This window comes from Anabrus simplex, chromosome 14 (assembly GCF_040414725.1).
Source record: "Anabrus simplex isolate iqAnaSimp1 chromosome 14, ASM4041472v1, whole genome shotgun sequence".
Lineage (NCBI taxonomy): Eukaryota > Metazoa > Arthropoda > Insecta > Orthoptera > Tettigoniidae > Anabrus > Anabrus simplex.
In genome coordinates, this window is record NC_090278.1 from 23972314 (window position 1) to 23998556 (window position 26243).

At 39.7% G+C, this 26243-nt stretch overlaps 1 protein-coding gene across 2 annotated transcripts in view; it reads left to right on the plus strand.

The window, feature by feature from the left end:
• Stt3A (catalytic subunit 3A of the oligosaccharyltransferase complex) overlaps positions 1–22572 on the plus strand; it is a 182687-nt gene extending 160115 nt beyond the window's left edge. For both annotated transcript variants that reach the window (XM_067158057.2, XM_067158058.2), the window contains exons 12-14: positions 3513–3732; positions 10667–10855; positions 22195–22572. In XM_067158057.2, coding sequence (XP_067014158.1) covers positions 3513–3732; positions 10667–10855; positions 22195–22340 — 555 coding nt within the window. In that variant the 3' untranslated portion in view covers positions 22341–22572. The remainder of the gene's footprint in view (positions 1–3512; positions 3733–10666; positions 10856–22194) is intronic.
• The last annotated feature ends 3671 nt before the right edge of the window (positions 22573–26243 follow it).

Consider the following 26243-nt stretch of genomic DNA (forward strand, 5'->3'; position numbering starts at 1 on the left):
TACTTCCACACTTTTCATACATTGTTTGATCATTTGTACTTTTGCTCTGCGTACCTTCTTTTTTATCAATGCATCCCAGACCAGTTGCTGTGGTACAATCATATGCCTTTTCAATATCTATAAATGTTATCACTAAATCCTGTCTGAACTCCCATCTTTTCTCAACCATGTTCCTTAATGCGAAAAGTCCATCTATCTCTTCTAAATCCTTATTGCTCTTCCTACTGGTCCTGCTGCCTTCATCTCTGTAGCCACCTCATTCATGTCTGATGCCTTACTACTTTTCATCTTCTTTATAGCTCCTTGTATTTCCAACATTGTTATATCTTCATTTTGGTTTTCTTTTACATTCATGTTCCTCTTCTTCCTGTTCTTTGAGTTTGATATTAAGTAATTTAGCAAAATACTCCTCCTTTTGCTGGAGAATATCCTCTCTTTATGTCAAAATTTATGCTGTATCTGTCCTTACAAATTTTGTATCTTATGTCCTCTTTACTTTGCTTTTAACCAATCCATTCAATACTTTCTTACTTCCTTTAAATCCTTTTGCAAGGTTTCTGTGAAGTTTTTCCAGCACTTCCGTTTCTCTTCCTGTTCAAACTTCTGACTGGTTTTCTTTGCTTCCTAATACTTTCTCCTTTTCCTTCTTTGCTTGATACTCTACCACATGTCACCATACCTTGTTTGAACTTGACCCAGTCCTCTTCAACACTCTCAACCTCTCCTTTAGGTATTTGTTTTTACAGTTCTTCTTGGGACTTCCCTTGTGCTCCCTTTTCCTTTTAATTTGCATACCGCATTTTCTTTCTCTTGTCTCTTTTAATTTCACTATTTTACAAAGTCTTAATTTAGCTACTACAATTTTATGTTCTTTAAAATCTTCTCTTGACATAGCTGTCACATCTTCCAATTGTCTCCATTTCTCTCTCATCTAAAATCAGATCAATCATTGCTTTTGTTCTCCTTTGTCTCCATCCATATCTAGTTATTTTTTTAGCTGTTCTTTCTGAACCATGTATTGCCTACTCTTAATCCATTCCTCTCACAAAAATCTAGTAGTAGCTGTCGTCTGCATTTTTATTTCTGTAACTGAAAGGACCAATTATTTCATTCTATCTTGCCTATCTGTTCCTATGTGGGCATCCATGTCTCCCATTATCACCACTTCTTTATGTTCATTGCACCTCTCGAGTTCCTCCAAAACCTCCTCTAGACTCTCTTCGACATTACCTGTCTGAAGTGCATATACCTGGATAAAATCTTGAACTCCACTCTCCAAGCCAAGTCTGATTTTCATGATTCTGTCCTTTACGTGTACTGTACCAGGTCTTTTCTCACAATAAGACCTATTCCATCCTTGCAGTTTTCACCTCCAGTCCAAAACAAGTAAATCTTCCTCAGTCTCCTCAGTCTCTTCTGTCTCTTTACTTTCCACTTGGTTACACTCAATCCCAACAATGCAGTGTCCTTCTTTTCCAAGTATTCTATTAGTTCTTCTGTCTTACCGCTCAGTGTCAAGACATTTATGGTTGCAATCTTTGTCGCGGGTTGCCCACTGTTCACAGTTCCTCCAGGATGAGAACACGAGAAAATGCACATCACTTTTGGGGGACATCCTAATCGTTAACGAAGTTTTGCTCTCAATAATTTTATTGACTATTAGTACGATGGAAGCACCACACCCAAAGGCATTATCTCAGGTCGCCACTGACTTGGAGAAACAGACGTCTTTTGCAGCCGCCCCTAACGTGGAGTGCAGATGGTGCTAGATGGAATTTTGTGGTATTACTCTCCTAAAGAGCCTCATTTGCTGAAGCCATTGTACTTGTATTCATCCCAGAGTCCAGGGCTGCGTATTCCACCATCTTCACCGTAGCGAAGTCTGCCTTCTCCACCATGGATGCCGTTGAGGTCTTCACTCATTACTTTGAGCTGGAACCCTTACCGGATGTAACACACCGGGTCAGTGTGCTCTGGGATTCGCATAGGCAGGGGCATCACTCCCTGAGTAGGGCTGCCTCCAAAGAAGGTCCTTACCTGCTACATTAGGTTCTGCCTACCATCAACTTTGGAGATAAAGACTTAAGACTCATCATTTTCTTCAGAAGTGGCCTGTGATGATCCATAAATTGCTTCCTCTAAATGACTCATCACTAGGGGTTGGATTCTTATGTAATTACAAATGTCATTCCTTTACTTGTAGACCACTGAAAATGTTAATGAATTGTGGTTCTAATATCCTTATACTTGGGTTTCATTTGACATATTTTACATATGTGAAGAATAACATTCTTTAACACATAAACAGTATTAGCTTTATTTAGTAGCGCTTATTTATTTTGTTTTCAGGTCAATGGGAAATTAGCTTCAATAATAAATTGTGTAAAATACTCTGCGATCAAAGTGGGTTGTTGATATCCGATTTAAATGTCTCCCTGCAGCTTAACAGGCGTTATTGACATCAATTACAAATTTTTACCCCATTGTATTGGGCCAATCACTAAGAGTTTACTTTGTCCAACAAAATGTCCCCCTCAGCCTAATATTACATTGAATAACGTTAATACATCATAATCACCACAACTACCTCAACCGACTCGGTGTTTTACAATAAGTCTACTCTTCTACATACTATTAGGATTGTTGTTTTTATCATCTGTAATCATGCCTTCCAGATAGTATTTGAGTGTTATATTGTAATATCTTATTATATTGTAATACATTTGCTTAATACCAATATAGTTGGTCCGTTATTGGACGTTATAAATTTTCCAGCTAACTCATTCCTGGTTGCCAGCGTTTACCAACTGATGAGCCCAAGTTAGCACACTGGGGCGAAACGCTGGCAACTAGGAATGAGCTGGAAAATTTATAATGTCCAATAACAGACCAAATATGTTGGTATTATAAATTTACTCATTTGGGACAAATATTTGAGGTTCCCTATGGGAATCAAGATCTATATCATACATTAACTTAAATGGACATTACCAAGATTCAAAATGGATGATGGAATCCATAGTTTGCCTAATAGTTTTATAGTTTAATTGACATATAATCTCTGCCAGATCATTTTATTAGCTTATCTTATTTTAAATATTTGTGGACCATATTTTAGCTGTTTTCCTTCATTCATATTTTAATGTTTCTTATTAATCTGGATCTTACCAATGTGTATATTTTTTATTTATTTTAGGTCAACCTCTTAGTAGGTCAAAACTAGGACCAAAAATATAATATCTGTTTATTGATATTGAACTTGTATTGAATAGGTGGACCCTACCCTAACTTTATTCAAATATTGTGAATTTTGTCAACACAGATAAACCGTGAAGTTTATATCTTACGATAAAATTATGTACATTTTTATTTCCTCTCCAAATTTGCACTTAAGAATGAGGGTGGTAAATTTATGCGAGCAGGGATATTACGTGGGTACATATGGTAATACGCAGTACCTTCTGTACAGGAAGTGTCTAACCAACTGTGGTGTGCTCCATTACCAATTTCAGGATGCCAGAGTCATGTCATGGTGGGATTATGGGTACCAGATCACAGCCATGGCGAATCGCACTATCCTTGTCGACAACAACACATGGAACAATACTCACATCTCGAGGGTGGGCCAGGCAATGGCCTCATCAGAAGAGAAGGCGTATGAGATAATGAGGGAGCTGGATGTTGACTACGTATTGGTCATTTTCGGTGGACTCACTGGATACTCGTCAGATGGTAAGTGCCATAGTGTAAAGATTTCAGGCTATACAAAACATGAAGTATTGCTATGTACAGGCCATTAAGACCCACAGCAGACTACAAAGAGAAAATACACATACATAAAATATATTACAAAAATATTTGTCATTCATACAGGAGGTAATGAAATTGCAGCTATAGAGAGATACCTAGTGCTGTCTGTCTCTTGCATCTTCTTCCGTGGTTGTCGGTTCCATCTGTTCCAAAGCTGCCATTATGCCGTTGGGCGTCCTCCTGGCCATTTCCTGTCTGGTTGGTAGTGAAGTACTTGATAAGGGAGGGATCAGTCTGCCGAACCACTACTGTCTCCCTCCAATCATCCTTCCTATCATCTGGCTGTCTCTTTCAATCTTCATTCCCATCTTACTTAGATGTTTTAAGCAGGTCCACGGATCCTCCTAAATACCTTCCTCTCCAAGGCACAAATTCTCTCAGTTTTTGATGGAGTCACCCATGTTTCACAACCGAACAAGTGCCGGCGGTAGTAATGCCATGTATAGGTGAATCCTCTCTCTCTGTGATATTGACATGACTTGAATAGCTTGTTCATGCTATAAAAAAATATAATTAGTTTTTGTTATTTACTGTTACCTCTTTCTGCTTGACAGTACTGAACCTAGGTATTTAAATTATTGGATTAGTTCAAAATTATGTTCATTAACACTAATGGAATGATGGAAGGTCTGACAGTATGCTAAAACCAGGTACTTCGTTTTCTCATCTCATCAGCCAGCTTCTTTGGTGTTGTGTAGGAATCTAGAAGCATCTGCGTAATCTTGTTCTAGCGTGTCGCCTATAATCACATCATCATCTGCAAAGGCCTGTTTGTAAAAACAAATTGTTTTGTAGTCTTTCAAACTTTTCACTGCCGAATTTTGATGAGCATGTGAACCCGCTGGGCCGGAAATTTTTTTTTTTTAAAGGAAGAAGCACTTTTACAGATCATGCAGCCCAATACGTGGTTGGGGTGTAGTGAGATTATATTTTACAGCATGTTTTACGGCTGGATACCCTTCCTGATGCCAACCTCAGTTGAGAAGGTAATGAATATAAAACGAATGAGGTGAATGAAACAGGGTAAGGATGGGAAGGCATCGACTGAAGTCTATGGAAAGGAACTGTCCCGGCAGTTTCTTGGGAGTGTAGAAGGGGAACCACCAAAAAAAAAATTCTCAGGACAGCTGACGGTGGGGATCAAACCCACTCACCTGCCGAATGCAGAGCTTAACTCCATAGCCATAGCATGTTAACACGCACAGCTACTCCGCTCATTGATATTATTACTGAAATATAATATAAAATCGTTGGTCCAAAAACTGGTATTATCAAAATCGTTGACATTTAGGGAAAAAAAAGAATGTAGAATTTATCTGAGAAGGGGTTGAAAATTCCGCATGAGATTCATCATTAGTAATTTCTCTCACACTTTCTTTCAGTTCGTTATCGCCACTAAATGTACTCCATCTTCTTTATCAAAATGTAGCTCTCCAGAATCACTATTTATGAGGAAACATTCAATTTCTTTGTCAACAAGAGTTGAATATATACTTCAGGAAGTCATGATATGATGGCTGCATACGTGGGAAAGATGTTCCACTCCAACGAAGCTGAAATAACATCAGATCGCTTTCAAAACAAGCAGATTGGAGTGGTATATCTACCATACAGAACTTCTTTGAGCCTTTCCATGGAATTACAAAGCATACACGAGATCGGAGAAGTACACACTGCACCAAAACATATGTATAAGAGTTTAGCAGACGAGGCACAGCGTTCAATAACGTATACCGTATTTACTCGCGTGTTAGACCCTCTTTTTTTTTTTTTTTTCTTCCTGCATTTACAACAGAAAAATGTAAAGGGAGGTCCAATATGTGATAACCTCAAATTTTGTGCAGTGAATACATCACTTCTAGTCTATAAAGAGCTATAAATTGTACATGTAAACATTCTATACTGTTCTTTAACAAACCTATGAATGTATTTTGAGTTATACTGGCTATTTTTGTTGGAAGGCATTATTTCTAATTGTAAAAAAATCAATAAATGGTGAACACGACTTTTAGGCCTACATATAAAGTACAGTATATATAATCCATTTAAGTTACTCATATCACGTCATTCGTTTCACATCGTTAATTTCTCTGATGATTTCGACGTCAGGAAGGGCATACGGTCATAAAAACTCTCTACACAAAGATACGTCTCACTTCATACTCTACCCCGTATAGAAAAGGGATAAGGGTATCGTATTATCACATGCAATATTGATACAAAATAACTTGATGGCCAGTCATTTGTCTCTGTCAGTTGAGCAGTAGGCCTACCACACAGTAAACCTGATCACTGATTCCGTTTTAATTGTCTTGCACCGCTAACTTCCCTACTACCGGCTTGTCGTCATTCCAAATGACGTCATCTTCACTGCCATCTCATCAGCCGTGCGCTGCAGTCAAGACCGAGCAACACCACCCGTGGTGTTGGACCGGGTGCATTTGAGATCCTGTCGTTTTGAACCTTTTAAAAATAGTTCAGTTCCTGACTATAAAGTCGAATCTGTGTGAAGCTATTCCCAAATGGTTTCTGGGGATGGTCTCCGATATTCCCAGTTGGTGTATGTGTACCAGAAGCCACTCCTTCTGAATAAAGCCGTGTTGTTGAAAGCGTGCCAAACCACCAGCTGATAACTAGCGTATGTTACGAGTTGTATTTCCGAATGTAATACATAGTGACTGGAAGCAATCTTTTGTTAAACTGCAGCTATTGAAAGCCAGACCCTTGTTATCAAGTATAATTCATGCTTGTTCTCTACCTTTATCACATCAGAATTTACCTAAACAGCTGTAAATGAGATAAGAGAGACCGCATTGTTTAGGTCAGATATGCTATCGACCGGATAGTGCCAAAAATTCCATGACTGAAAGAATAAAAATAAATAACAGGAAAGTTTGCCACATTAATGTATATCTACAGGTGTGGCGGTAATGCGCTTTTTTATCATAATGTTTAATATCATTTGTTCGTTGTCTCCCATTTTTTATTTACACATTCCTTAGTGTGTTTTATTTAGCGTCTCCAAAAATCGTTGAAAGTAATTGGGACATAAATAAATCAATATTATTATTATTATTATTATTATTATTTGTTAGGTACGTTGGCGAGTAAAACAATTGTGATTGGATTGCTTTTATCATGTTTTGAACCTACTTCTCTCCCAAAAAACCCTATATTGGTCCGAGTTACGAGATATTGAACGCTCATTTTGTTAATTATCTCGTCTGCCTATATTGATAGGCCTAGCAACAACCGTGAATATTTCTGAACTAAAGTACAGTGGAACCTCGATTCTCCGTTTTTCGAGGGACCCTGAAAATAAAACGTACAACACGGGAAAACGGAAAATCCGGGAATGAATGAAAACCATCAACAATTTGGCTAAACATCGCATAAATGAAATATGTATAATTATAATCTTACAAAAACTCCTAAACCAAACCAAACTAACAGCCCCAATCGGACTTTGCCTGCCAAGCGACCGCTGCTCAGCCCGAAGGCCTGCAGATTACGAGGTGACGCATGGTCAGTGTGACGAATCCTCTCGGCCGATATTCCTGGCTCTCTAGATTGGGGTCGCCATCTCATCATTAGATAGCTCCTCAATTAAAGGTAATCACGTAGGCTGAGTGGACCTGGAACCAGCCCTTATATCCAGCTAAAATTGCCTGACCTGGTCGGAATCGAACCCGGGCCCTCTGGATGGGAGGCAGGCATGTTAGACCACGAAACCACATTAATTACCAGTACGCAATTTCAAAATCTCGATACTTTATATTCGATTTTACTGGGGAATCTTCATCAGTTTCCCTTCAGTTCAGCAACTTTGATCAACCAAACTCTTCGAAAAGTCTAATAACACCAAGCCAAACGACAATCAACCACAAGTAGTTTTTAATTCTCTCATCTAATAAAATAAAGCACATTAGATACAAAAGTGCCCAACATGATGGCAAAATCCCTTCTTTTCTTAATCTTTCATTGTAATTTTGTCTCCGGTATACTGTTTGGAGTCAGTTTCTGGAACTCTTGCACCGCGTAGATTAGGCCTACATCGACTCTTAAAGGTTATGTTGAACTCGAAAACATGGTTTCGAATGTAAGTATTGATTCTCAAAAGTTCTCGAATGCATTATATTCAATTCTGCCCGTCACTAATCCACTCAAATTGGAAAGAGAAAAAAAATATCTTCAAAACTTAAGAAATTACGGTTATTCGTGACCTTGAGGTCATCTGGAAAGCTTGCTCGCTGCACATGTCCGTACGAGTTGGAAATGATACGAACCATTTAAATGTAACATGCGCAAATAAAACAACTGCAGTTTTTGGCATTTTAACACGAAAACATAAAATTCCTAGTCTTACATTAGGACCAAAATAGTAATAGGCAATCCCAAGACCTCCCAAGGCTTTCTTTTTTAATATAATGTGCAACATCTGTCATGGTCTCGCTAACATAATCCTGTATGATAATGTTAAAATACTAAATTTGTGTTAAGAAGCAGTAGTTTCCATTCCTGCCTGGAAGCCCAGTTACTCTACAGTGCCCTGAGGAATGTGCCGAAAACCTGTTCGGCAGTACGATTGAAAAAAAGTAAAAATATAAACATCTAACCCTGGACATAATGCGGACGTTTCATAAGTGCGAACATTTGACGAAACTCGTCCTGTCTTCAAGCAGAGCTGTCAAAATGCGCCTTGTCTCCTTACGATTGATTGTGGCCACTCTCTGCTTTATGATTTCCCACATTCTCTAAACAATAACACCCGAATGCGATGCTAAGATGGTCCCTTACGCACGTTCACCGCTGATAGCTTTTCCAGTACAGTAGTTGCTCTAATTATCGTAATGACGGGGCGTTAACGCCAAGATCCATAAGTATGCCATAGCCGTCCTTTCGTGAGATACAGTTTTAAAAGGCTCGAGCGAGGATTTAGCGTTGATGGGACTGAAATTTCTGGACGGTTGATCCGGGAAATCGTTTCTTTGAGGAACGGATAATGCGGGATTTTTACAACGTGATTTAATTACGATGCTCGCGGGACTACGTCATTTGAACACATATTCCGGTAAAACGTAGTTTCCGGGAACGGATAATCAAGCTTCCACTGTAAACTTGTTTCCCAAGGTGGTGTAGCTCTTTTTTAGACAGGCCTCAAGTGGAAGGGAGTTGCATGTACTATGTTTACCGCAAATTAACCTTCCTGCCATTCGTAAATCTCTGGCAGTACGGTGCCGAGAATCGAACTGAGGCTCCTGAGAACAGCAGCTAATTGTGCTGGTGAACATTCTTAACTACAACACACAGACATATATACATGTCTGATGCGTGGTTGCAATCCGCGGGTCGGACACAAAACTATTCACCTATTTGTGCGACGTCGTCAGATCTGCAGTAGGCCTACGCTACGGCGGTGGACATTTCTTAACTACAAAACACAGATTTACCGCATGACTTCGACGCATTTTTATTGCTTGGGTTGTACGGACGAAACTGTTCACAAATTTGTGTGATGTCATCAGGGGTGCATAAGGCTTGTACCCGCTTTGAAGCGGAATCGTTCTTCTCTGACGAATTACGTTGGGGGGGTCTTGTATGCAAGATTTTTTTCCATTTTCTTCGTCTCAAAAAGTCATAAATAAACACGGTATATACGGGTTTGGTGGACAAGGCACGGCGTTCAGTAAACGTTTGGCATTGAATGGGTTAAAAGAATGAGAGCAAGTTGTTGGTATGGCATGTACATACATACATACATACATACATACATACATACCTGTGGGTGGAGGCAGTAGAATACATCCACGGCCTGTCATAAGAGGCGACTTAAAGGAGGGCCAGGGACTCACTAGGAAACAGGTTGGCGACCACGGTTCCCGTAGCTGAGTCTGTCATTGCTTCCGCTTACTTGTGCCAGGTTCTTTCCTGTTTGACCTCCCTTGCTCATCTCTTATTATCTTCCAAGCCCGACGGTATTAGGACAGCAAGGCCTAGGGAGTCTTTTGTTTTCATGCCGTTCATTGTTCTTTTACTGATACCTTCCTTCTTCGAAGTATCGGACCTTTACTTTTTACCTTTCTAACTAGTGTTAATAGAGGATGGTTGCCCTGTTGTACTTTTTCTTAAAACAATTGCCACCATATTGTACATATGGTCACATGGGGTTATTTCAGACACTTGTGTATCTTTTCTTGTTACTAATAAGCATACTTTTTATTGTTTTGTTTTCTTCAGCTAGCTACGCATGTAGTAAACATAAAGAACCAGAAGATGAACGTAATAGTGCACCATAATCTTTGAAAGAAATTTAAATTGTGCCTGAAATTACCCCAGTTGCTGGGGTAAATTTGGACTGTAAGTAGTTTTACATTCTTGCCTGTGGTTACGCCATTTATGAGGTTAATTTGGACAGTTACCAGAAATATACTAAATATCACAAGTATCCATTATTTACATTATACAAACTAAAATGGTTTCTATTTCAGTCTAGTTAGGCTTACATGAAAAGCACCTTTATCATATTATAATATTTTTAAATTAAAAGTTTGACGTATTCTGAAAATACCAAATCGTTTATTTTAAAATACCACCTTTTGGATTCTCAAGTCGCTGAACAATTTTAATCTGTTTTCATCAATTCCCTTGCCCTTACAGCACTGAAGGGATCAGTCAGGATATTGAGACATCATTTACATTCATGCTCGTGTTAACATACTCAATGCATAACCAATTACAAGTTTGTTCATAACTGCTGTAGGCTGTTGATTTATAAATTTGTTGTAGTATTCTCAGTCCTTGTGGTTACCTGTAATTTCAGGCAAAGTAATAAATTATTATGTTTGTCATTCTCCAGATATCAACAAGTTCCTGTGGATGGTCCGTATTGGAGGCAGTACAGACCGAGGAAGTCACATCAAGGAGTGGGATTACTACTCGCCAACTGGTGAATTCAGGGTGGATAAGGAGGGTTCACCCACATTGCTCAACTGTCTCATGTACAAGATGTGTTACTACCGCTTTGGTCAAGTTTACACCGAGGGAGGTGAGTAAATGTATAGAATAACAAGAGGTTTCTAAATTGTAACTTTACCATTTGCAATCCTGCAGGCTTCAGCTCAAATAGGCCTTGTGCAGACATCTTCCTAGACCATCGCCAGTTTACAGTTCCCTTCACTTGTGTTTATTTAGGTTTTGTCCTGCTGTATCTCCTCCATATCTTGTTTAACCTGATCAAGCTACCTTTTCCTTGATCTATCTCTTGTGTCTCTTGACTTCTGCCATAATTTCGAGCCTCTTACTTGTAAATCTTTGTAACTCCAACAGTTTTAAGTGGCCAAACCACATTCAGGTGTTTTAACATCTCTGCAGGTTTCAAGGCTGTATGTGATGACTGTTGTCAATAGTCAGTTTGGTTCTTTCGGGATTTGATAATTCCATGGAAATGTTGGCACTTGACTGTATGAACCTTCCTGATAACAGCTTGTGACCACACTGTCCAGATATCTGAAATGATGCACCTTTTTCCATACAAGATGATGTTAGTTCACTTTTTGCTGACTGTCTGGTGGTGAGTTCGTCATGTTGGTAGATTTTCTAGTGTATGAAAGAACTCCTGCCGGACAAAGTACTGGCTGGCACATAGGAATCTCCACCCGGGTAGGGGGCGCAGATGAAGAATACACCCACGGTATCCCCTGCCTGTTGTAAGAGGCAACTAAAAGGGGCCTCAGGGCTCTCAATTTGGGAGCGTGAGTTGGCGACCGTGGGACCCTTAGCTGAGTCCTGGCATTGCTTCCCCTTACTTCTGCCAGGCTCCTGTCTGACCTCCCTTGGTCAACTCTTGTTCTTCTCCGACCCTGGTAGTATTAGAATATTCAAGGCCTAGGGAGTCTTTCATTTTCACACCCTTCATGGCCTTTCTTTGTCCGGTACTTCATTTTTTGAAGTGTCGGATCCCTTACATTTTACTTTCTCTCTGACCCGCTGTGGGTGGGGGATGCAGGTGAAGAATGCACCCACGGTATCCCCTGCCTGTCTTAAGAGGCGACTAAAAGGGGCAACCAAGGATTCTTGGAAATAGAACCATGAGACTACTTGTGATTAGTACCGTAACGTGAAGAACACCATGGGTCTAAGTTACCTAGGAACAGGATCATTATGTGAGGAACACCATGGGTCTGGGCAGTGCCTGTGATTAGTACCATCGTGTGCATCCCATTGAGGCAGGGGAGTGGGTGATCAGCTGCACAGACCAGTGTCTAGCGGGAATAGGTGCCAAGCACTGCGCTAGAATGGGTTGGACCGAGCGAGTTGGCTGTGCGTTTAGGGTCGCGCAGCTGTGAGGTTGCATCCGGGAGGTAGTGGGTTCAAACCCCACTGTTGGCAGCCCTGAAGATGGTTTTCCGTGGTTTCCCATTTTTCACACCAGGCAATTAATGTTGTCATAAGACCTATCTGCGTCGGTGCGGCGTAAAGCAAATAGCAAAAAAACAATGGGTTGGTTCCACCGTGTTCAGAATGGGTCTGTATTGCCCGAGAGAAGTAGTAGTACCATTATGTGAGGAAGACCATGGGTCTGTGTTGCCTCTGGGTGGTACCATAATTTGTGATACACCATGGGTCTACATTGCTTATTATTAGTACCACTATGTGTGCATCATTTATTCTGCTTTACCAGTGATTAGTACAATTATGAGGGAACGGTGACCTGGAATTTGGACCCCTTTGGAATAAAAGCATCATCCCAGAAAATAACGTTTTGTGAATTTTATCTACTGATTGTTTTGGATTCATGGTCATTTTACATCATTTTTTTTTTTAGATTCCAGTCATTTTATACATTTTGAAGTTTTAATTATTGTTTAATTTCAATTGCACCTCATACCATTAGGGGCATTGACCTAGGTGGTAGGCCCCTTTAAACAACAAACATCATTGTGGCATCTCCGAAAATCACAGAAGTACTGTATTGACTGGGCTCTAAAACAAATAAATTTATGTTATTAGAGGTTGAATGATTTGGTGGAGGACAAGGGAGATGGAAACTGGTGCTGTAAGAGAAAGAGGCAAGTTTTAAATGTTTTGTAAATACAGAGAAAGCTGGTTGTGAAAGGCAACATCCTGACTGTACTGAAGAATCGAGGTTTTTCTGAGAAGTCGGGCTGCCGTGAGAATTCTTCAGTGAAAGGTGTTACAGCAGTTGGTCTCTTATACCCTTATTTTATTCATAGTTTATGTGACAGGGAACATTCAGTTGTGTGAAAATATAGCTATTTGGCTTATGTCGATGACTTCATCTGAGTAGTAGACTGTGTTTAAAAATGATAATCAAATAACTTTAAAAAAACACAGCAAGTAAGATATGAAAATAAAATTAAAGTGATGTTAGTTGATAAGAAGCCTTAGGAGGTTGTCAGGTAGGAAATACAAAAACAGAGTTAATGGTCATTTGAAGTATTTTTATTTTGCTTATCGTATGGCTGGTGATGCTGGGAGTGTGTAAGGATTTATTTGGCTCGCCTGGTGCAAGTCTTTCTATTTGATGCCCTTGGTTGACCTGCAGGTTTGGGCATGGAATGATGACAAGTAGGGAGAGGGTGAAGGCACATAGCCTACTCCCATTGAAAAACACAAAGGGGTCTGCTCAAGGCTTAAAATCCCCATCAGGTGTACAAATCACCATCAACGCCTTCATTCCATATGAACACTGAAAAGGTTTGGAATTTAATTCAGGCTTTTGGAACATAATCTAGTGATTAGAAATTTTATATCACTACCTCTCCTATCCTGCCGTTCAACATTCTGATGGTGATTTTCTTTTTTCTCCACTAACAGGACTTAAGCCAGCTAAATTAGAGTTACAAATGAAGGCACACTGCTAGTTGTAATTAAGAGGACAATGAAGATTGTGAGATAGTGTGTAGTTTGAAAGGCATAAGATTTCTATATCTGCATATATATAACACTCTGTAGGTCTTTTCTGCTTTGATGGCAGGCGGCCTACATGCTGTCAGGGGAAGCGGGGAGAATGGGGCCGACCAATCCAGCACGACGTGAGAGGCCGTTAAGGGAAAGAGACAGAGGCCACTATTACAACATTGCCAGAAGCGCCCGTGCGTGTGTTAAAGTTGTGTTGAAATCCACATAATTTTGAAATACAGAGCTTCGTATGTTGTAGTTCGAGTATGGCCTGTGGATGAGGTTTTTTTTTTTTTTTTTTTTTTTTTTTTATATATTTTATTATATCTTCAATGTAGTACGATACAAGTTAGTTAATAATGCATATAAAAAGTGCATTGACAACAGACCTAAAAAAATAATTCGTTCAGAAGTACAGTGTTACACAACACATTTGTTCAGTGTCGGGTATCACCCTTTATGTAATACCGTAACTGAGGAGAGTTCTTTTTATTACATCTTTATGGAAACCGTCAATTGCCTTTGTTATACAGTTCCTGTTATACACACTGACTAAAGGGCCATTATTTTCTGCTTCCTTTTGAAAATATTCATGAACATTGATCATTTTTCTACCCTGGCTCATCATCTCCTTCCTCTTCACCGTTGTAAGATATATATAATGCAGTTATTACATACAACAGCATAGAGCAATGCAAATAGAAACGAACTAACGTCACATCACATGTCACGAACACGCTAATCGAAGAATGCAGTAAAGGACGCGGCAAGAATTACTCATAAAACAATAATTATCCTAAAACAAACTCGTCAAGCAATTTCTTTGTAATACCCACACGCGCACTGCAAGGCTACTCGGCAACACAGCAGTTTGGAGAGTGAAGTGAGCGCTGCGAACTCCCCGGGAGACTAATTAGTTCTCAGCGCTACCGCCAGGCGATCTTTTACCTGATTGGGCAGCGACATAACACAGGATCCCAGACCTTGCCTGCTTCTACCTGAATTAATACTTTTCACATTATTCGGTAAGTTTACCTGAAATCATTGCAAGATTTTAAAATATGACGTAGGTGAAAAATATTGAGTTTTCAATTTCAGTCCCACCTGTTAGCCTGATCCATAACTACGCAATAGTAGCATTGCCAGTGCAATAAAAAAAAAGCCCCTCATTGCAGGTTACATATGCTGTTGCCCAGTGGGTAACCACTGTAGTATTACAGTATGGGTGGAAAAGCTATAAATGTTGAGTTGGAAAGAAATGCCCAAACTCTGCCTCAAGAACAAAAAAAGAAATGCAGGTCTGGATGCTTCAATGGTAACCCAATCACCAGAGTCAGAAGCTGTAGGCCAATAACTCGCTCATCTTAAATTCTCCCGTAAGACAACTCAAGTTAAAACTAGTCTGGTTGAATTAAAGTTGGGGACCCTTGTCGTGAAACATCGTACACGAATTAGATACTGGAATGTTTGAATAATGTGGAAAGAAGGTAAATTTACTCAGGTAGAAGCAGGCATGGTAACATAAAAACTCTCAGTCTCGGAGATTAGCAAGCAAGATGGAACTCTCTTGGAGGACTAATGGGAGTCGGAGAGGGTGAAGAAGATACACGCAGGGAAAGAGTAGCTATGTTGCTAAATAAAGAGATAAGACGACTCCTCATGATCTGGGATCCTGTGTTAGAACAAATTCTATCAATTAAACTGGAGTCTAAATTCAGACCAGTTACAATAGTACAATGTTATGCACCCAGTCAAATAGCTAGAAAAAGGGTAAGTTCTATGACAAACTTTAGAAGACTCTGAGGGCTGTTAAAAAATAAGATATACCATATTTATTCACATAATTAATGCCACTGCACAATGTATGCACTCAAATTTTCCCATGACATTTTTGGGGGAAAAAATCCCTGCTTAACTCTTTTTGCTCACATGTCGACAGCTGCCGTTCAGCACTAACACTCTTGTGTTGAGCTCTGATCGACACACAGTTTTGTATCGCATAACTACTGTGTGGAGTACATTAAGACTTCTATTTATCATTCATTAAGTGCTCCTGGGCACTGTGAGAAAGAATTTCAGACAACTTCTTCTAGAATGCGAAGGCAATATTACTTTGTTTCCTTGGTTATGTATATGCTTAATGGAAAGCAATCGCGGGAAAATGGTGGCGCCCGGCTTGATGGAGGATGAGCTGTTGCTAACAATTTAGACTGAATTTACAGATAATGACCATGAAAGTGATGAACTTTTTGAGGCAAGTGATGAAAGTGATGTGAGTGATGATGATAATCATAATGACAGCGATGCATGTAATGTTGAGGGAGGTGTTGCTGCGACTCAGACCTCATCAGCATGTATAAAATTCTACTACTGCTTGGAGATCGTAGACTACAGGTGCTGTAGGTCTGCCTAAATTCCCTTTTAGGTCAGTAAGTGGATTTGTAAGCCATGGCAATAAACCTGTAACAGAATTACAATATTAGCAATTTATTTTACGGACTAGTTACTAACCTCCATTACGAATGAGACTAACGAATACGCAAAACTACACATTCAGTAAAACACTCCGCTTCAGAAGCAGTCTATATGGTGTTCATGGAAGGAAGAAGGACTGCAAAGTTTGCAGCAATAGGAAAGTTGCAGTAGGGAGGCGAGAAACGCTTCACTTCTGCAGAAACCTTTAAGGAGCAACCAGGACTGTGCTTCGAAAAGCATCACACCCTCCAGAAATTCCGATGAAAATGTGGGGAAAAACCTATCCGTCTTTTTTTATGTCTTTGTGTACAGTAATTTTACATTTTGAACCTGTACAAATTTGTTGTAAATATGTAAATAAGTGTTCATAATACATCTCCCAGTAGAGCAAAAGCTGACTGAAATAATTACAAGTTGGGAGACATTATGGCTAGGAAAATATTCGAGGGCAAAGGGTTAATGAAAGGATTTCACTTTCTACAACAATTCCCTTAGTACCGTATTTACGCGAATAATCCCCGCATATTTTTTAAAAATTTTGAGGCACGAAATTGGGGTGCGGGTTTTATTTGCATCAAGGTTGCCAACACACTCCTGGCTCACCTAGTTTCCGATGTTGAGTGTACTGACTTTACATTTTTTTTTAATAGTACTGTATTTTACAGAGTAATTTAAATTCAAAATTTCACCGCGTCAGGGTAGAACGCGTCTTTCGGAACGTGCAGGGGTAGCTTTCCGCACTTTCACTTACTTTGGTGTGTCTGTAGTGTGTTTCATAGTTGAAAATAAAGTGAAATCGTAATTCTTTTGTATTCAGTGTTTTAAGGAACGCCACAATAGCACTTAGCAGGCAGTACGCGGAAAAGTAGAATCTGCGAAAATTGGCGAGGGTTGGCATTTCTGAATTACAAGATGGCTGTTAATTCGAAATCAAAATAATTGGAAGTCCGATTTCTGTATTGCAAAGACTTTGAATCTAACTAACATATTTTGCTGGTGTGTGTATAAGTGTTTACATTGCACGAAAAGAATTATCCACCACCGGTCGTGTTACTGCCCAGTAAAAAGAGACCCCTTGTGAGAAGTCTATTAGACGTGGAGTGTGATGAACTTGTAAGTAATTTAGGAGAGGATTCTAGAGTAGAACGCAGCCGGGAAGGCGGTTTGAAGAAGGTTGCGCAGTAACATTTGTGCGCTTTGTAGTATGACGTGTTTTCCACAGAGCCAATAGAATCATTTCAGTAAGAAGTGCTTGTTTGTGCGGGTCACGAGTGAATGTTTCGAGTTTTATTTGTAAATATCATAATCAACGAATTTAGGGAATTGTTTGCGTGTGTACGATGGATCCAGGGAGAGCAAAAAGACAAGTATTGTATCGACAGGGGAGGGAAATAGTATTTAGAGTGTACTTGTATTTTGAAAGCATGCAGCAGCAGGCGTTCAGAGGCATCTACGAACAGCACAGAGGATAAAACAAGCTATAGAAATAAAAATAATGCAGTGTTCCGGTCACCAGGGAAAGAAGCCAGTGACGGACCTCGATGATTTCAATAAAAATGTTCTGCGTACAACAATATTTGATATGTATTAAAACGGCGAATATCCTACGGTATTGAAACTGGCCCGTCCATTTACCTTCCTTAATATCTCGAAAATTTCCCTCAACACTTTCCCGGGGTTGGTGTTAAAAATTAATTTGGACATTCAGGAAACTTTTAAGCCCATGAATAATATAGGTCATCGCTTTGGAATTAAAGATATAACTGTATGAAAAAACGTAGGCTTACTTGCTCATTTTCATGGAAAATATATTTCATAGCAGTGATAATGTATTTTTATCATCTCAGGCAAAGCACCTATATCCGTAAATTTACATCTTCATATTTGCGTAAAGACCGCGTGTCCCTCGCGGAGTGATACGAAATGTTTGTTTTTGCCTATGTTACTCTTTCGATTGAAGGAATTTTAGTTCATTTCATTTTTTTTTTTTTTTTTTTCCTCCATAATGTGCCTTCCTAAAATGAAGGTGCGAGCATTATTCGATGGTGGGGATAATTCGGGTAAATACGGTAATATTTAAAATCTTAAAATCAGACTAGTTGCAGTAGGCAGTTAACCTAGTAAATACCAAGTGAGTTGGCCGCACGGTAAAGAACACACAGCTGTGAATTTGCATTCTGGAGCCCTGAAGATGGTTTTCTGTAATTTCCCATTTTCACAGGGTTGTACCTTAATTGAGACCATGGCTGCTACCTTCCCAATCTCAGCCCTTTCCCATCGCTGAGTCGCCAGAAACCTTCTATGTATTAGTGGAGCATTAAACCACTAACAGGAAACAGAACTAGTAAATGAAAATTAATGGCTGCAGGCTCTTTACTTTGACCATGCAGTACATTTTCCACAAAGGATAGCCGTTGTGTACCTGCCAACCCTTCCGATTTACCCGGAAACTTACCGTTTTGTAACTCTTCTTCCAATGTTCTCATTCATTTTTACTCCTTCCCATTTTTGACCACTATAACCTCCAGTGCTGGCCCCACAATGTAGGGGTAGCATGCCTGCCTCTTACTCGGAGGCCCCGGGTTCGATTCCCGGCCAGGTCAGGGATTTTTACCTGCATCTGAGGACTGGTTCGAGGTCCACTCAGCCTATGTGATTACAATTGAGGAGCTATCTGATGGTGAGATAGCGGCCCCGGTCCAGAAAGGCAAGAATAACGTCCGAGAGCATCCTTCGTGCTGACTACACGACACCTCATAATCTGCTGGCCTTCGGGCTGAGCAGCAGTCGCTTGGTAGTCCATGGCCTTTCAGGGCAGTTGCACCATGAGGCTTGGTTTTATAACCTCCAGTACTGTCAATACTCTTCCCCTAGGATAAAGCATAAATTCTTATGTGCTTGTGAAAATTACGCAACCACATTTTCAAGCGTATTTATTTGATGCTTTATTTCGCAAGTGTTTTGTCCATCTCCTTCGTGTATAGAATTTCGCTAGCACACACTGTTTACTTCATTTCTGTGCGTAGTTTCATTGGTGTTGTAGGCCATGTGTTTTCTTGTGTTTCTGTGCTCTTCCTCCCCCCCCCCCCCTGTCAAAGTCATATATTAATAATGTATGGGACATATTGAATTGTTTTGTATATGGTAGTTTTCCGTATTTCAGTTCATAATTAATGAGTTGAATGTATTTCAGGGTTGGTGACAGTTTCTGGTATTTCGTCTTTTTGTTATGGCCAAAAAAATATAACAAAAGTTATCTCGAAGTGTTCAGAAATACTTATAAATTTCCTTTCATTTTACCACTAATAAAGGGAACTATTATGCATTTTGTTGCGTATGTCACTGTGACATAAATATTATTATTCATATGTGTCGTAAATGAAAATGATTAGGTACATTTTCTCCTAAACATTTTTATGTTTACTTGGTTTAAGATTTTAAATTTAATGGTCGATTCGCATTGTAACTTAGATAATTATGTATGCCTTTTATCCTGACTTTTTTTTTTTTTTTTTACGTAGACCATGGTGCAGTATAGGTAATGAAATCCAAGAATTAAAACTTCCTGTTTTTGATTTCTATAAGTTGGCAGGTATGCAATTATTTCCAGAGATTGTGTGTGAAGGGAATGCCAAACTATGGACAAACAAAGAGAACTGCAATTTCTTTGCTAATCCCCTTTGATCTCTCAGACCGAGCTCGATAGCTGCAGTCGCTTAAGTGCGGCCCTTATCCAGTATTCGGGAGATAGAAGGTTCGAACCCCACTGTCGGCAGCCCTGAAAATGGTTTTCCGTGGTTTCCCATTTTCACACCAGGCAAATGCTGTACCTTAATTAAGGCCACGGCCGCTTCCCTCCCACTCCTAGCCCTTCCCTGTCCCATCGTCGCTGTAAGACCGATCTGTGTCGGTGCGACGTGAAGCAACTAGCAAAAAAAAAAAAAAGATCTCTCAGATCAGTTGAAACAGGTTTGGAAAATGGAAAATGGCCCAAACAAGAAACTTCTTTGGCTGAGGAAGAGGCCTGCGAATCCAATTATCTTGAGACCACAAAAGGAAATGAAATTCGTTTTATCATTAAGGTCGCCCTCATAGGGTCACTGGATTCACTAGGAGACTCAAAACATCAGGCTGAGCAGCAGTTTGTCTTTTGAAAGGAACTTACTTCACAATGAAAAATTATAGGAATTCATGGTAGTATATGAGAAATTATGCCACATGTCGAGGGTTCACGATGAACAGCCTCCAGCAAGTTTTCTAATCAGCTCACAATGGCGTCCTGGAGGAGAGCAGTTTGACCACAAAGCTATGAGTAGTCTTTGATGGCCCGACACATTTCCACTGCAATATTCATCAATGATAGATCCGTGGTAGGTACGCTAGTCACCAACTAATGAACCCAAATTGGCACACTGGGGCGAAATGCTGGCAACCAAAAATGAGTTTGCTGGAAAATTTATAATTTCCAATTATATTGGAATAATATTATGAATTTACTCATCCAGGACAAATATTTCAAGTTCCCTACGGAAATCAAAATCTATTTCATGTGATGGGTATGACTGTGTTCATTATTTTTAGAGTGCAGTGTTCTCTCCAGAAGTTTTTGTCAGCCGGGTTACAGCAGTGAGTAGCCAGGTGGGGAATAATATGTAAAAAATATATATATATATATATATCAAAAAGGTAAACATTAACTGCAAAATTGAACTATTTTAGTGTTATTATCATGAACCAACATAACAGAGCATTTTCAACTTAAGTGTGTTCTACTGCTCATTCATAATCATGTCACACCTGGCCTTACCACTCAGTGCCATACGGGTTTGTGACTTCTGTGCTAATCCAGAGGAGTGACATTGCTACTACTACAATTTTTGTAGTTTGTCAAATTTTTCTGTTCTATTTATTTTTTTTTTGCTAGGGGCTTTACGTCGCAGCGACACAGATAGGTCTTATGGCGACGATGGGATAGGAAAGGCCTAGGAGTTGGAAGGAAGCGGCCGTGGCCTTAATTAAGGTACAGTCCCAGCATTTGCCTGGTGTGAAAATGGGAAACCACGGAAACCCATCTTCAGGGCTGCCGATAGTGGGATTCGAACCTACTATCTCCCGGATACAAGCTCACAGCAGCACGCCTCTACGCGCATGGCCAACTCGCCCGGTCTGTTCTATTTTATCTTAATATTTATTTACATTTATTTTAATCTTCTGTGAAGAAAACAACATATTACTGGTATACCTCTACCCTTTGCCTCTGTGGATCCGTGGTAGAGTGTCGGTCTCCGAATCCCAAGATAGCGGGTTCAAACCCGGCAGAGGTAGTCGGATTTTTGAAGGGTGGTAAAAAGTCCATTCGACACTCCATGTCGTACGATGTCGGCATGTGATACATGGTGATACATTTGGTATTTACCCGACAAAATTAATTAAATCTCAGCCATAGATGCCCAAGAGAGATCCGGTTTACTCTGTCTGCCATCTAGCGGACCTAGAGTAAAACGGAATGTTGAAATTGACGAGCAGACGGCCAGGTGGCGTCAAATCGAAATGTCTGCACACGGTAGCTGAGGCCATACAATTATTATTATTATTATTATTATTATTATTATTATTATTATTATTATTACCCAACAGAACAGTCATTTACCTGTGTTTTTGCACCAGAATACCAAAGTTGAAGTCAGTTTTCTCGAAATACAGTAAATTATGTCATAACCTTAAATTCGCAACAAATGCTCAGTTTCCAAGCTTCTGGTTTTCAAGAAAATGGTCATTAACCTAATGGCTAATTCACTTGTGTTGAATTCCCAGCTAATCCGCTGGGGATTTTTGAAATGAAATTCAGATTCCTGTTGATCAAATTTTATGTGGTTCTTGTGTTACACGCTTGCCTTCCAGGTTTGGTAAAAGTAAGGATTATGTTAAAATATGAAAATATTGCTTGTCTTTGCCTGTGACCTGAAACATTTTTGGTTTGATTTGCAGGTAAACCTCCTGGATACGACAGAGTGAGAAGTGCAGAGATCGGCAACAAAGACTTTGAGTTGGACGTGCTGGAGGAAGCGTATACGACAGAACACTGGCTAGTGCGCATATACAAAGTGAAGGACCTGCGAAACAGGGGTGTCTAGCGACCCGACTGCCCGAGCCAGCGCAGTGCTCACCACTCTGGAACGGAAGTTCCTCGTCACTCGTTACGTATCTTGCTGCCATGTCATCGACCTCTTCTCTTCGCAGTCCCATGGACAAGCGATTGCGACTGCCCGGTTCCTTGCACTCCTAATGTTGAACAGTTTAATGTCTCTTCCTGTGTTGTGATTTTGTGCTTTGGGTTTGGTAATAATATTTATGTCATTTAAAGAACTGCTTGGAATTTTTGTGACACCAGGGTACAATGATAATGTATGCTCTTTCACATTCCAGCTTTATCAAGCAATCAAACATTTTCTTTATGATTATCAATATGCTTGAAAGGTGCACCTCAGTGTATCCTTTCAGTTTGATTGTGTATTAAATAAATTAAGCTGTTCTTGTTTGTCCAGTGGAGAGAAGCTGCTCAAACTAGACGAAAAACTACTGTTCTGTAGAACGTACTGTATTCTTGTATCCTGGATGTTGCAAACATAAGGAATCAGTTATTATGTACAACTCTCACATGAAATAACCTATAAAACTGCTAAAGGAAAAATGTGTGATGCTGTGAAATCAGGACAGAGCAAGAAAGTGAAAAATATGACATCTTTGTGAGAAAATATTTGAATTCTTGGTTTGAGAAGTACTGTACAGGGTACATACATCTTTTTCTTCTTCTTATTCTTCACTCAGGTGGGGTTGGTTTTTCTCCAGTGACTACTGTGGTCATCTGACGAGAAGTCGCATGCACGCGGGGTATAGAGTGCGGAGGGTAAGCACGACTGCTGCGCAAGCGCCAATCTCAGGTCTCAAGGCCTGACAAGAAACATCAGTTCCGTCCACGGTGATTCTTGTAAACTAAGGTGCTGCTGTGAAGTTTCAAATTGGTAGTGCAGTCGTGCTTTAGTTAGACATTTACTGTGAGTATTGCATAATGAACAGTTTAATAATGGACACATATCCCTTTCAGAGAGCTCGCACTGCTTATCATGACTAATGTTTGTAGTCTAGTGTAGTATCTGTTACTCGTGCCGTACGTACAAGCTGCTGCGACTTCTCGTGAGACGCAGATAGTACCATCTTGGACTCTACGTGTATCGGCATTGGTCTTGTCCAGGCTCTCCCTCTTCTTACGGGTTATTCTAGGGCTTGTTGGCCATCTCCTGACAAGTTTCTCCACTGTAGGAGCCACATCCCTCAGATTGTCGTTGAAGGAAACCAAACCATTCCGAGCAAGTTGCTGTGCGGTTTGGGTAATGTAGCCGTCAGCTTTCATTCGGGAGATGCGGGGTTTGGACCCGACTGTTGGCAGCCCATAGATGGTTTTCCGTGGTTTCCCCTTTTCACACCAGGCAAATGCTGGGGTTGTACCTTAAATAAGGCCATAGTAACTTCCTTCCCTCTCCTAGCCCTTTCGTATCCCATCATCGCCATAAGACCTGTATGTATCGGTGTGACATAAAGAAAAATTGTACAAACAAACCATTTTAAACGGTGTTCTCTCAGTTTTTTATAGATTGGTGTTTTTTTTTTAATCATACTTCGTCTTTCCACAAGCACATCTCACCTGTCGTGTCTCAGTTACATGGACTTTCTGTTTATCACTTTTCTTTTTAGCCCAGCATTGCAAGCTGTATAGAATGGCTGCATGGATACCTGATTTATAAATTTTACCCTTCAGGTGGAGTGGGAACTTTTACCACATTCAGTTCTTGTAGCTGTTCACCATTTCGCCTAGCCATTGTTAATCAGATTGGTAATATCCCTATCAGTGTTTGCATTATACTGTATCACTGATCCATGCATAACAGGGCAGTATTTTTTAAGTGTATACATGGAATCCTCAACCTGCTGGTGGAAGATGATTGGGGACTAACCGATGACTCAGTCATAACACACCCAGCCAATGACATGCTACCGCAGCTTACTTGCCAGCAGTCTGAACTAATGTCATGATAATGTGCGCACATCTGCTCTTTACTTCATCAGCAATAGAGTTCTGTTGGTGCCTCATCAACTGCTATTGAACAGGAAATTTTCATGTCTTGTAGATTCTTAAAGCACAAATCTTGTGCAAGAGTAACAAGAAAATTTTGTGTTGATTTTCCCTTTGCAGAAGTTCCAACCCAAGGTGAAATAAGAAAACTTGTAAATTCAGTGTTAAATCACAAAGCTATTATGGAACCAACAGTGCTGACGGGTGAAAAGCTCCAGGATATTCAAGAAACACTAGAGCAATCCCCAAAGAAATCCTTGATGAAACTTGTTTCGTATATTATTGCACGGAGGGTGATAAGAAAACTAAAATTTAGACCTATCTAATAATGGAAGTGCGAAGTTTAAAAGGAAGAGATTCTACTACTAGAATACAATATGACAGTTGGTTTCTTCAGTTAGTGAACAGTGCTTTTGCATTGGTAATGTTTTCTGATGAGGTGCGGTTGCATTTGAACGGGTGGGTAAATGTACAAAGTAACGGGCATTGGTCCCATGAAAATCCAAGACTGATTCATGCAACCCCACTTCATGCTCCCAAAATTGGTGTTTATGTACCGTTAATGCAAAAATAATAAGGGTTGAGTCCATAAATTCAAACTATTATATTGTGATGATTCTGAACTGACTGATGAGGAAAGCACAAGATGGGATTACAACTCTCATGACGTAACTCGATGACTAGCATGTGTAACGTTTACAGGGAATGTGTAATTAGCGCAGGTTTATGGCCAGCCCGCAGTCCCAATTTAATGCCCTGCAACTTTTAATAGTAGGGTAGTTTAAATGATAAAGTATATGAGAGTAATCCACACACAATCATCTCAAGAATGCAATCTGTAGTGAGATTATCTCATTTCCTGCAGCTGAGTTCTTTTAACGGCACAATGCATTTTCGAGGCTAATGGCGAGCATTTTCAGTGTTTGCTGTAATGTGGTAAGTTATTTATCAATTTATATAAATAAAGTTGTAGGGGTTCGCTGTCTGTAATTTTGTTTATTTTGCCCATTTTTCAGATATTTATATCCATTTTAGGTCAACTCAAGACCAAATCAGTGGTTTTTAGCTTTCGTGTCTGTCCGTGTGTTCAACCAAACTTCATATTTAGAATATACTCATATACTACTACTACTACTGCTTCTCCAAATAAAAGATCCACCCTAGAATTTTCTTATAAAATATTGGGAGGACAAGGGGGGGGGGGTCTCTCTCTTTAAGTGAATAAATGCAGTTTTACTTGTGCATGTAATAGTAACTACCTTCGTGCAAATTAATCTTTACATATTCATAAGGCTAATATATCATAACAGCATAAATATATTTTAATAATTTTATTATTCCAGTTTTTTTCCCCTCAAACAGCTAGACGTAAGGTGTTGCTCGAGTGAGTTCTGTGGTCTCTTAAGTCGTATGTCTCAATACCCCGGGGACCTCTGAGGTATCTTTCTAATTTTCCGATTTTTTTCTTGACATGAACACGTTATTTTCTGTTTCCTTAGGATTTTTTCAAAATTTCAGTAACTTATCTGACTTTTGCACAAATTATAGTTAAATAAAATTCAGGAAACTCAATCATCAAAAATTATCAGTGCTTCACTTGGACTCATCAGATGGATACAGCACCTTTCCAAGACAATAGCTGGCTGGCGATACTATTGCAAGCTATCGTGTAATAAGCACAAATGACGATTGAGTTTCCTGGATTTTTTATACCTACCTCAATCAGAAGCTATGTTTTTGGTCGCAAATTATAGTTATTCGAGGTGGTTGTTGAGAAATACATTATCAGTAAGGTTTTGTGTGCACAAGGAATATCAGGAACAACCAGACAGTACAAACAAATTACATGAAGGGAGAGCTTAAAAGTTTCTTTTTATACAAACATTAATTACACTTTTAAACAGTT